Below are 12,134 nucleotides of genomic sequence, written 5' to 3'. Positions count from 1 at the left end.
AAGGATGGGCGAGCGTTGTTGTGCGGCGGTGGTGCGGGTGCTGGTGCTGCAGGCGGCCTGGGCGCTGTCGGGCGGGCAGGTGCGCTACTCGGTGCCGGAGGAAGCCAAGGCCGGCACGGTGGTGGGCCGTCTGGCGCAGGACCTGGGCCTGGAGGCGGGCGAGGCGGAGGCGCGGCGGCTGCGGCTGGTGGCGCCGGGCCGGCGGGCGAGCGTGGAGGTGAGCGGGGCGAGCGGCGCGCTGCTGGTGAGCTCGCGGCTGGACCGGGAGGAGCTGTGCGGCAAGAGCGCGCCGTGCGCGCTGCGCCTGGAGGTGCTGCTGGAGCGGCCGCTGCGCGTCTTCCATGTGCAGCTGGAGGTCACCGACATCAACGACAATGCCCCCGTCTTCCCCGCCGCCCGGAAAAACCTCAGCATCACTGAATTCACCACTCTGCCGGGGTCTCGTTTCCCGCTGGAGGGCGCATCCGATGCGGATATCGGAGCGAACGCACAGCTGACCTATACACTCAGCCCCAGCGAGCATTTCTCTCTGGATTTACAAAAAACGGAGGAGGACGGTGAGTCCTTATTCCTGGTGCTCAGGAAATCTCTGGACCGCGAGACGATTCCCGTGCACCGGTTGGTCCTGACGGCAACAGATGGGGGCCGGCCATCTCTAACGGGGACATTGGAACTGGTGATCTCAGTGCTGGATGTGAACGACAACATGCCGCATTTCAATCAGTCTGTGTATAAAGTGCAGCTCCCAGAGAATGCAGAACGCGGCACTTTGGCGATCAGACTAAATGCCACGGATCTGGATGAGGGGGCGAACAGTAATATCTCCTATTCGCTCCAGATCCTGTACCCGCAGGATCGAAAAGATATTTTCCGAATTGACCAAAATAGCGGAGAGATCCGTCTTACGGGTGACTTAGACTACGAGGATGTTAATCTCTATCGCCTGCAAGTGGACGCAACAGATAAAGGGACAGCTCCGCTGTCGGGTCACTGCAAGGTGGTGCTGGAGGTGGTGGACGTGAACGACAACGCGCCGGAGGTGTGGGTGACGTCGCTGTCGGTGCCGGTGCCCGAGGACGCGTCGTTGGGGACGGTGGTGGCCCTGCTGAGCGTGTCGGACCGGGACTCGGGCGAGAACGGTCGCGTGCGGTGCTGGGTGTGGCCGGCGTCGCCGTTCGGTCTGGAGGCGACGTTCGCGGGCTCGTACTCGCTGGTGCTGCGCGAGGCGCTGGACCGGGAGCGGGTGTCGGAGTACGAGGTGGAGGTGCGTGCGGAGGACGGCGGGGCGCCGGCGCTGCGCGCCAGCCGCGGGCTGCGGGTGCCGGTGTCGGACGTGAACGACAACGCGCCCTCGTTCGCGCAGGCCGTGTACACGGTGCTGGCGCGGGAGAACAACGCGGCGGGCGCGGAGCTGGCGCGGCTGTGGGCGCGGGACCCGGACGAGGCGGCCAACGGGCGCGTCAGCTACTCGGTGTGGGACGGCGGCCTGGGCGTGGGCGGCGGCGGCGGGGCCGCGGGGTCGTCGTCGTCCTTTGGCGGCGGGTGGCGTCCGGCGTCGAGCTACGTGTCGGTGGACGCGGAGAGCGGGCGTCTGTGGGCGCTGCAGCCCTTGGACTACGAGGAGCTGCAGGTGCTGCAGTTCGAGGTGCGCGCGGTGGACGCGGGGGAGCCGCCGCTGAGCGGCAACGCCACGGTGCAGCTGTTCGTGCTGGACGAGAACGACAACGCGCCGGCGCTGCTGCCGCCCGCGGGCTCGGCAGCGGAGGCGGGCGGCGTGGCGGCGGCGGCGGAGGCGGCGGTGGCGCTGGCGGGGGCGGGCTCGGAGTCGGGCACGCTGTGGGCGTGGGCGGCGTGGGGGACGCCGGCGGGGCAGGTGGTGGCCAAGATCCGCGCCGTGGACGCCGACTCGGGCTACAACGCGTGGCTGCGCTACGAGCTGTGGGAGCCGCGGGGCAAGGGCCCGTTCCGCGTGGGGCTCTACAGCGGCGAGGTGAGCACGGCGCGGGCGCTGGACGAGGCGGACGGGCCTCGCCAGAGGCTGCTGATCGTCGTGCGCGACCACGGCGAGCCGGCGCGCTCGGCCACGGCCACGCTCAGCGTGTCGCTGCTCGAGGCCGCCGAGGCGGCGCTGGCCGCGGGATCCTCGTCGTCGTCGTTGGCAGCGGTGTCGCGCTCGGCGGCGGGCGTGGAGCTCGGGGCCGGCGCGGCGAGCGCGGCCACCAACGTGTGGCTGGTGGTGGCCATCTGCGCCGTGTCCAGCCTCTTCCTGCTGGCCGTGGTGCTGTACGGGGCGTCGCGCTGGGCGCCGCGGGCGGCCGTGCTCTCGGCGCCCGGGCCCACGACGCTCGTGTGCGCCAGCGAAGTGGGCAGCTGGTCCTACTCGCAGCGCCACAGCCGCAGCCTGTGCGTGGCGGACGGCGCTGCCAAGAGCGACCTCATGGTTTTCAGCCCCAACTTCCCTCCGCCGCCGCCCGCTCCTGCAGCCAAGGACACGCAGCCGGAGCCCTCCGCTCTCCTCGACACGGTCAGTGCCCATACCTTACTCAACCTTACTTATTCTCTCCTTCTTCTGCCCCTTTTGTTCTGTGCTCTGAGCAGACCGTGCTGTGAGGGCGATGGGTGCTTGTCAGGTGCTTAAGAAATCAAAGGCACCTTTGCATCTCTCGCAGGGTCCTGCCGGAGTCCCAGAACTCCTGCTGATGGGAGTGGAAGGCTTGCTAGTGAAAAAAGTGTAGCTGCACCCCTGTGCTGGTATGGTCCGCAGCTGAGGTGTCCTGGCGTGGAAATGAAATTTTTTTCACCTTGGTTGAAGTCATTTTCCAAGGAGTCATTTTTGCAGATAGTGCTTTTGCTGTCTGGTATGTAATGTTTTCTCTGAGGTTTAGTGTGGGAGCGCAAAAGTAGGAGGCTGTGCTTGTAACAGACCCCGGGCTGTGTGTACTGCCTTTTTGCCTTTGCAGAGTGCTGACTTTGACGGTGTCATCTGTGGTTTCTTCTCTGTCCTCATCCTCTGGCATTTTCCTCTACAAGAGTCGTGGGGACAGGTGACGATTTTAACTTTTGGTCTAATGTATTTTCAATCGGCAGAATGTAAATTCTCCATTTCGGTTGCTCCAATAGAGTCGTTGTGAAAACTGGGATGGTGTTCTGGAGCAGTGGGAAGACTTGTCCTAGAGAAGTGGAAATAATCTGTAAAATCACAGTCCATGTCAAGGAATGAGAGGAATAGGAGATGTGACATGATGCCTTTTTCTCCGTAATTAATGTTACAAAGAGTGGAATGGAGCATGCCTAGCAGGAGGCAGGAGCATCAAAGAGGATCCTTTCCCAAGATTCAAGGGTGTGATTTTGGAGGGCTTTTGGACCTTGAGATGATATATGGTATTGAAAAGGCCACGGAATCCTTTGAGGTTCTGAATATCTCTATCTGAGACAGTTCCTTCTGCTGCCTGACAAATGGGAATGTGTTGGGTAACAGCTGGTAACATGAAGACTGATGAACATTTTTGCTGCTGTTTTGGGAGGTTGTTGTGGGAGGGTAGCACTAGAAACAGCTTTCCATGTGTATTGTCGGGTACTTATTGCAGCTTCCACGGATCTTGTCATTGTGAATCTGTGCTTGAGACATGATATTTAAGGCGTGCAGTTGAGGTGGTGGGTGTAATGTTGCTGTGCTTTTCTTCCCCTTCTTGTGCTCCTGTATGGTCAGTCTGGGTAGAGATGGTGAATCCTGTTAACACACATGGCTCATTCTTGTGTCTGGATGTACGCACCAATCCTCCAAATCTGCAGAGCAGCCCAGCTCTGGTTTTCTATTGTAGGCGTTCTTCCACCGAGTTAATATTTTTGACTGGGCTTGTGGTTCAGAGCTGGTGTAATTTTCTTGAAGAAGATTTGTGGGGACTGGAGTCAGTATTGTTCATTACTCTATTTGCAGAACATTTGAGAACTCGGTTTGTATTTGAAATTGCTGGAAAGGCCCAAAGCATCCTGGCATGGGAGAAAAGTCAAATAATCACAGAATGCATTTGCAGCAGTCTGTATATTCTTTGCGGCAGGCATGGGGAAATGGAAGGAGTTGAATACATATTTGGGGAGGGAATGGAGAATGACTGTTTTGCTGTGCAGATCCCAGTTTTCAGGGTGCGAGATACTGGATTACAGTAGAATACTTCAGGAATGGTTCCACCACACAGTGCTGCTTTCCTGGGTGTCCTCTCAGGACACCCAGAAGTTCTGCATATCTTAGGGCACTGTTCTTCCTGGTATTGCTCTTAGTGAAAACATCTCCCCTGTATGCCTTTAATTACTTGGGTTTAGTGTGGAATGATGTTGGTCAGAGAGAAGTTTTTGGAATTTGGATCATACTGTGGAGCCTTCTCTGAATCCTTCCCTCATTGCCTCTCTTCTCTTTTCTAGTTAGATAGGTCTTGGTATCCAAATTGTTGCCAAAATTTGTATTTCCATACAGGAGAATGGAACTTCTAAAATTATATTATTCTCTTCTCTATGAAACTGCAAATGCTTTTATTTTCCTGGGTTTGCTTGTAGTTGTGTTTATTTGCAGTCGCTCATTGGCAATGTGGCAAATATTTGGGCCATTGGCCATCAGTGCTGGGGAATGTCTATTCCTCATTTCTGAGGATTACTTTGAGAGAATTTCTGTAGCTTACAGGTCTGCTTCCTTTTTCCCCTGGGATAATGGACACTGCATGTTGTCTGCTTTCTGTGGAACATAAGTGATATATTTCTGTCCAGTTTCCCAAGAAACACTAATAATGTTAAGCATAATTATCCTTTAAATCCGGCTTTCCTGCCTCAGAAATATTTATTTTCTGAAGAGGGAACCAGTTTGGAAGAGGTAAGTCGTAGAACAAATGTGGATGTTGTTGAGACTGATGTAATTTAGTTCCTGTTCAGTTGTGGCATCTTTTTGTTGAATCAGCAGAATGTTCCCCTATTGGACCAGCAGAGCAGCTGTTACCTGCTCTCATTCCTTTTCTGATGCTTCCAGGCACAGCCTGAGAGGGTGACAGCAAGCGGGAATGGAGGAGGGACCAACATTCATTTCGCCAAACAGATGTGTAGGAGGTCAAGGGAGCGGTTTTAGTGACGCTGTTGTGGTGTTGCTTTCATGGCTTTGTTTGAGTGTGTGCCAAGTGGATCATTCTAAGGTGAGGGAGAGATTTTCCGTGGGGTCTTGTAGATACCAAGGCTCTTGGAGTGCTGTCTATGTAGTGAGAGCCTTCCAGAGAGGAAGAGAATTTGGGACATGCAAGAGGAAAGTGAGTCAGGAAGCACTGAGGTACATGACGAATCCTCCGGAGCTGTGGTTGTCCAGTGGTTTTTTAGGTCTTCAAGGAGGGTTGTCATGTTGGGCTCTGATAGGTTTCAGTTCTGGAATCAAAAAATTCCCTAATTTGTTTCAACTATTTCAGGCCTCTATGCACAGATATCCCAATAATTGTGGCTTCAGCTTCTGTGTCAGAGAGTGGTGGAACCTCTTTTGATGTAGTAGAGCTGTTCTTTGCCATCTGACTGCCTTGCTGTGTTATTGCTGGGTCCTTGAGAGCACTGGAGCCTGAGGAGTGTGTCTTTTTTCTGGAGGGAGGGAATATGGAGCTGCATGAACAGCAAGCAGGTTGCTCCCTCTCCACGTGAATAGGAGGTGTAAGGAAGAGAAATGAGACTCAGGCCCCAAGGACATGTCTGTGGTTCCTGGCAGGGGTGCTCTACGTGTTTTTAAAATATTTTGTTAAAGGAAAAAATTTCCAGAACATATAATTTGGGAGGTAGAACAGTAGAGGAAGCAATGACAAGAAAAGAGGAGAGGAAGGGAGAAGAGAAAGGAGGAAAACTGAAGAAGAAGATTAAAAAACTGAAACCAGTTAAACAAGGAGATACATGAAGAAGTCAGGTAAAATTAGAAGAAAGAGAGATATTCCCAAAAGCATTGGGAGGATTTGGAAAATATTTTAGGGATGGAAGAAAATGGACGATCAAAGAGACAAGATAGAAATAGATGAGGAGGGGGGGAAAGAACAAGGACAGGGACAAGCAGGAATGAAAAGACATAGAGAAAGATCAAAGAAAGAGGGTACAAGTAATGGGGAAAATACTAATAGCATAAGGAAAATGGTAACAACAACAGTAGGAGTAGTAGTAATAAAGAAAATAATGAACCCATACAAATAAAAGTAAAACCAGAATGAAAGTAAGAAATGAAGGACAGAATGGATATATAAAACAGACCACAGACCTGACCAGCACGCACCGAACTTATCAGTAGATATTGAACAGAGTTGGTTCCTAACAGCCGTGGTTGGAGCAGCTCAGCTCTCCAGCACTGATGTCCCGTTATTACCACTGATGGTCCCGCATTTCATGGTCTCTGCGGCGCCAGAGAAAACTGGCGACCTTGCAGTGTGGCTAAAGAATACAGGCTGGTGGAAGGAGATGGGAAAGAAGTGGAAAGAAAGGAGAGTGGCATAACAAGGACAAAAAAACAAGAGAGACAATGAAGAAAGACAAAAGGGGACAAAGAAATAAAGGTAAGGTGAAAAAACATGACTGAAAAGAAGGAATTGCAAGGGAGAAGACCGATGAAAAGGGCAGCGAAGAAACAAAAAGAGGAAATGAAACATTACGTGGAAACAAAGCGGAACACATAAGGGGAGAAAAGAAAAGCACGACAGCAAGACAAGGCAAAAAAAATACCCATATCCGATAGGCAGCTTGGGGGAAGATGCAGAGCGTGTGAGGCGGCGGAGCAGCGCACGGTGTCGCTGCAGGCTCAGGAACGGGTCCGTGTGGGCGGCTCCGCCCCGGTGCGGCGGAGAGCCCGGCTGTGAGCGCGGGGGGGCGGCTCGGGCCGGGCAGCAGAGCCGGTGCGTGCGGGCGGCGGCGGGGAGCCGTGCGGGGCCCGGGCCGGGGCCGGCAGGCAGAGCGGCGGCGGCGGGCAGAGCGGCAGGAAGGATGGGCGAGCGTTGCTGTGCGGCGGTGGTGCGGGTGCTGGTGCTGCAGGCGGCCTGGGCGCTGTCGGGCGGGCAGGTGCGCTACTCGGTGCCGGAGGAAGCCAAGGCCGGCACGGTGGTGGGCCGTCTGGCGCAGGACCTGGGCCTGGAGGCGGGCGAGGCGGAGGCGCGGCGGCTGCGGCTGGTGGCGCCGGGCCGGCGGGCGAGCGTGGAGGTGAGCGGGGCGAGCGGCGCGCTGCTGGTGAGCTCGCGGCTGGACCGGGAGGAGCTGTGCGGCAAGAGCGCGCCGTGCGCGCTGCGCCTGGAGGTGCTGCTGGAGCGGCCACTGCGCGTCTTCCATGTGCAGCTGGAGGTCACCGACATCAACGACAATGCCCCCGTCTTCCCCGCCGCCCGAAAAAATCTCAGTTTATCGGAGAACTCGCCTCCTGGGTTTCGTTTCCCGCTGGAGGGCGCATCCGATGCGGATATCGGAGCGAACGCGCAGCTCACCTACACACTCAGCCCCAGTGAGCATTTCTCTCTGGATTTACAAAAATCGAATGAGCGGAATATTGAGCCTGAACTCGTTTTAACGAAATCTCTGGACCGCGAGAGGATTCTCGTGCACCGCTTGGTGCTGACGGCGAGTGACGGGGGCCGGCCATCTCTGACGGGGACGATGGAGCTGGTGATCTCGGTGGAGGATGCAAACGACAACGCGCCTCAATTCAACCAGTCAGTGTATAAAGTGCAGCTGCTAGAGAGCGCTGAGGTGGGGACGCTGGTGACGAGGGTGAATGCCACGGATGCAGATGAGGGACTTAACAGTGAGGTGATATATACCGTGACGAACTTTATTCCCCCTAGTGGCCGAGATGTCATTTCCGTCAATCCCAACACTGGGGAAATTCTCCTTACAGCAGCTCTGGACTTCGAAGACGTCAGTGTATTTGATTTTCGTATTGAAGCCAAAGATAAGGGAACGCCCGCGCTCTCGGGCCACTGCAAGGTGATGTTGGAGGTGGTGGACGTGAACGACAACGCGCCGGCGGTGTGGGTGACGTCGCTGTCGGTGCCGGTGCCCGAGGACGCGTCGTTGGGGACGGTGGTGGCCCTGCTGAGCGTGTCGGACCGGGACTCGGGCGAGAACGGTCGCGTGCGGTGCTGGGTGTGGCCGGCGTCGCCGTTCGGTCTGGAGGCGACGTTCGCGGGCTCGTACTCGCTGGTGCTGCGCGAGGCGCTGGACCGGGAGCGGGTGTCGGAGTACGAGGTGGAGGTGCTTGCGGAGGACGGCGGGGCGCCGGCGCTGCGCGCCAGCCGCGGGCTGCGGGTGCCGGTGTCGGACGTGAACGACAACGCGCCCTCGTTCGCGCAGGCCGTGTACACGGTGCTGGCGCGGGAGAACAACGCGGCGGGCGCGGAGCTGGCGCGGCTGTGGGCGCGGGACCCGGACGAGGCGGCCAACGGGCGCGTCAGCTACTCGGTGTGGGACGGCGGCGTGGGCGTGGGCGGCGGCGGCGGGGCCGCGGGGTCGTCGTCGTCCTTTGGCGGCGGGTGGCGTCCGGCGTCGAGCTACGTGTCGGTGGACGCGGAGAGCGGGCGTCTGTGGGCGCTGCAGCCCTTGGACTACGAGGAGCTGCAGGTGCTGCAGTTCGAGGTGCGCGCGGTGGACGCGGGGGAGCCGCCGCTGAGCGGCAACGCCACGGTGCAGCTGTTCGTGCTGGACGAGAACGACAACGCGCCGGCGCTGCTGCCGCCCGCGGGCTCGGCAGCGGAGGCGGGCGGCGTGGCGGCGGCGGAGGCGGCGGAGGCGCTGGCGGGGGCGGGCTCGGAGTCGGGCACGCTGTGGGCGTGGGCGGCGTGGGGGGCGCCGGCGGGGCAGGTGGTGGCCAAGATCCGCGCCGTGGACGCCGACTCGGGCTACAACGCGTGGCTGCGCTACGAGCTGTGGGAGCCGCGGGGCAAGGGCCCGTTCCGCGTGGGGCTCTACAGCGGCGAGGTGAGCACGGCGCGGGCGCTGGACGAGGCGGACGGGCCTCGCCAGAGGCTGCTGATCGTCGTGCGCGACCACGGCGAGCCGGCGCGCTCGGCCACGGCCACGCTCAGCGTGTCGCTGCTCGAGGCCGCCGAGGCGGCGCTGGCCGCGGGATCCTCGTCGTCGTCGTTGGCGGCGGTGTCGCGCTCGGCGGCGGGCGTGGAGCTCGGGGCCGGCGCGGCGAGCGCGGCCACCAACGTGTGGCTGGTGGCGGCCATCTGCGCCGTGTCCAGCCTCTTCCTGCTGGCCGTGGTGCTGTACGGGGCGTCGCGCTGGGCGCCGCGGGCGGCCGTGCTCTCGGCGCCCGGGCCCACGACGCTCGTGTGCGCCAGCGAAGTGGGCAGCTGGTCCTACTCGCAGCGCCACAGCCGCAGCCTGTGCGTGGCGGACGGCGCTGCCAAGAGCGACCTCATGGTTTTCAGCCCCAACTTCCCTCCGCCGCCGCCCGCTCCTGCAGCCAAGGACACGCAGCCAGAGCCCACCGCTCTCCTCGACACGGTCAGTGCCACTGCTTTCATTCCCTTCTCTGATCCTTTTTATCCACCCTAGTGAGAACCTGCTGTTTGAAGCCGGGCTCCGTTCTCACGGCTTGCGGATCTTGGATAGTTAGCGGGTCCTTAGGAATGACAATCGCACGTTTACACCCGTCACCACGACCTTGCTGGAGCCCCCAGCTGTTTCTGAGGGTGTCCAGAATATAGTTAAGGCACCATTCGCGAGGAGGTCCTGTAGGCAAGTGAGGTTTGGTCCCCTAAATCTGAGTTGTTTTGCTCTAGAGTTAAATTACGTTTCTGTGCGACAAGGGGTGCCCGGCGATGAGAGATTTGCAGACAGCAAGGGGGTTCTATTTTTCATATCTAGCATTTGCACCCCATTTGGGTGAAGGAGTTCAAGACAGCCAGGCTGTGTTGGTGACAGACTCACATGCGCTGTGCATACCCCCCCCCCGCCTTGCTTTTGCTGATTGTTGCCCGTGCTAGTGTTCTTTTTATTTTTTTTAATTGAAAACTGGCATCCTCTTCTTTAGATGTAGTAGTGTGAATGCATGATGCAAGGTGAAAAATGGATATTCAAGGACAAAATTTTGTATTATCTTTCTGTTATCAGACTCATTTAGAAAATAGGGTAGTTGTGGCAATAGACTTCCTATGATCTTTTAGCAATATCGTGTTGCTCTGGTGATTTTAGTATAAAGCGTTCAGGGAGAAGAGTGTGACCCGAGGTATGTGTTTAAAGAAAAATTTATTTGTTGTTTTTCTGCTCTGCATGTTCTGAGGATTTGCATTTCTGACCAGAAATGTAGTGTAAAGTACATTGTCCTTTTTTATATCCTCTCCAAATTTGCATCAAATGTCACATCAATGATCAAGACTTAAAAGGACTTTAACTGTGGAAATCTGCACTTCTGTAATGAACAAACAAACAAATAGCCCTCAAAACCCAAGAATCACCTTTCCCCACCAATTCTCAAATAACATTCTCCTACACAGGCACTATCATGTATTAGAGCAGTGTCCTTGCCACAGTTTTGGTTCTTCCTTGAAGCACAAAATCAAAGCCATTGCTGTTTAGAGATTCCAGCATCAACTTTGAAATAATATTCCCATCAAGAAGCATTATAAAGCATGAGGTGTCAGTAGCAGAGCATCTCTTATACACTGTGGTGATGATACCTGGGTGATGTCCCTGGGTTTTTACCATGTGTCATTGCTGGGAAGGATAATCCATTGTCATGTTGAACCTGTGTTAGGAAAGGAAACTGTGGTCTATTGTATAGTGCATGGCCTGGCCTGTTTTGATTGGAAGGATGATCATGAGCAGCAGAAAGACTTCTATGGGGAAAGTGAAAATCCTTGGGGAGACAATGGATCATTTTCTAATAGAAAATATCATAAGGTTATGTATTTGTCTTCAGAACACGTCTTAGAATGGGGGAGTGAAAGATTTGTACAGGAAAGGTTGACAGGATGACAACAGAGTGTTTCGTTGAGGATTTTTTCCTACTTCCTAAGGTTCTGGAGTGGGAGGCCCTCCTGGTAATGAGATGAGAGTGTGATACTGAAACGTCCACAGTGTCTCTTGCATTTAGGAATCTCTCCACCAGGGACTGTCTCTGCTGCTGCTGCCTGCCTGGTGTAGGCCATGTGTTGGTAAATGTGGGAATCCTTAACATCAGAGGGTTTTGGGAAAGCTGCAAAAGGCAGGCCTCAGAGACAACAAACCTGCGTTTAGAGCTAAGCAGTAGCCATGAGATTTGTCAGCAGAAAAATGATATAAGAAGTAGAAAATTAAGGACAAACACAACACTTGTCTAGAATAACTCCCTAAGCTGCAGAAAAGTATATCTAGTGAGATATTAGGAAGTTCTAAGCTTAATAATGGAGCTCCGTGCATTGTGTTTTAATCCTTGAAAGAATGTATTGTATTTGAAATAAATAAGCATTGTTTTAACTATTGCTTATAGTGGATGGATAGAACTACTGTCGATATGCTTTTGCTCTGTGTGATTGGTCAAAAAACTTTTATAGTAAGTTCTACATTAAGTTTTATATTAAGTTCTTTGTCTGCTGCCTGGGATGTGAACTGTTGTCATCTTCCCATTGTTATAACCATGTAACGAGACTGATGCTGGAAAATCAAACAACTCAAGGCACGTTCCCCAGCAGTCCCTTCCTGTTTGTGATTTGTACAGAGACCCCAGCCAGTGACAGTAAGAGCTGGTAAGATGGAGAGTGCTGAATGTTGTGTGAGGAAACAGCTTTTTCAGGTTCAAGGTTTCAAGATATTGTGGGAGGGGAACACTTCAACTTGCTATCCTTGTGTAATAGTCTCTACAGGTGTAGATTTCCCGTGATGATTGCTTTCTCCTGCTCAGGTGGGATTTACAAAGAATTATTTTATTACATGTGGTTGTAGTCTTTATGCACTCAACTTCTTTTAATTGTGCACTGCACAAGTGGCCTCAGTAGAAATGGTGTGTCCTGATGTCACATGTGGATCATTCTGATATCTGCAAGAACACCCCAAAACCTGCATGATTAGCCCAGATCATGTGGTGCAAGCTTTCCCTCATGGCTGACAACGTGAGTGCTCTTGTGCTTTGGCACTTGCTGTGTTCTCTTGGAGGAACAGGTCTGTGTGGA

The 12,134-nt window shown here is 55.1% G+C and overlaps 2 protein-coding genes across 2 annotated transcripts; both read left to right on the top strand.

Moving 5' to 3' along the window:
* The first annotated feature begins 4 nt into the window (after window positions 1-4).
* On the top strand, window positions 5-6,851 carry LOC131564956 (protocadherin alpha-6-like). Its single transcript, XM_058815578.1, has 3 exons — window positions 5-2,528; window positions 2,765-2,858; window positions 6,731-6,851. Exons 1-3 carry the CDS (start codon window positions 5-7, stop codon window positions 6,849-6,851), a joined length of 2,739 nt encoding a protein of 912 aa, XP_058671561.1.
* A 124-nt stretch (window positions 6,852-6,975) lies between these two features.
* Window positions 6,976-9,540, top strand: LOC131564955 (protocadherin alpha-13-like). The gene has a single exon (XM_058815577.1). The coding sequence runs from the start codon at window positions 6,976-6,978 to the stop codon at window positions 9,538-9,540; it is 2,565 nt and encodes an 854-aa protein (XP_058671560.1).
* The last annotated feature ends 2,594 nt before the right edge of the window (window positions 9,541-12,134 follow it).

Source organism: Ammospiza caudacuta, chromosome 16, assembly GCF_027887145.1.
Source record: "Ammospiza caudacuta isolate bAmmCau1 chromosome 16, bAmmCau1.pri, whole genome shotgun sequence".
NCBI classification, from domain to species: Eukaryota; Metazoa; Chordata; class Aves; order Passeriformes; family Passerellidae; genus Ammospiza; species Ammospiza caudacuta.
The sequence above is the reverse complement of the archived record's forward strand: the minus strand, read 5'-3'. Positions and strand labels throughout refer to the sequence as shown.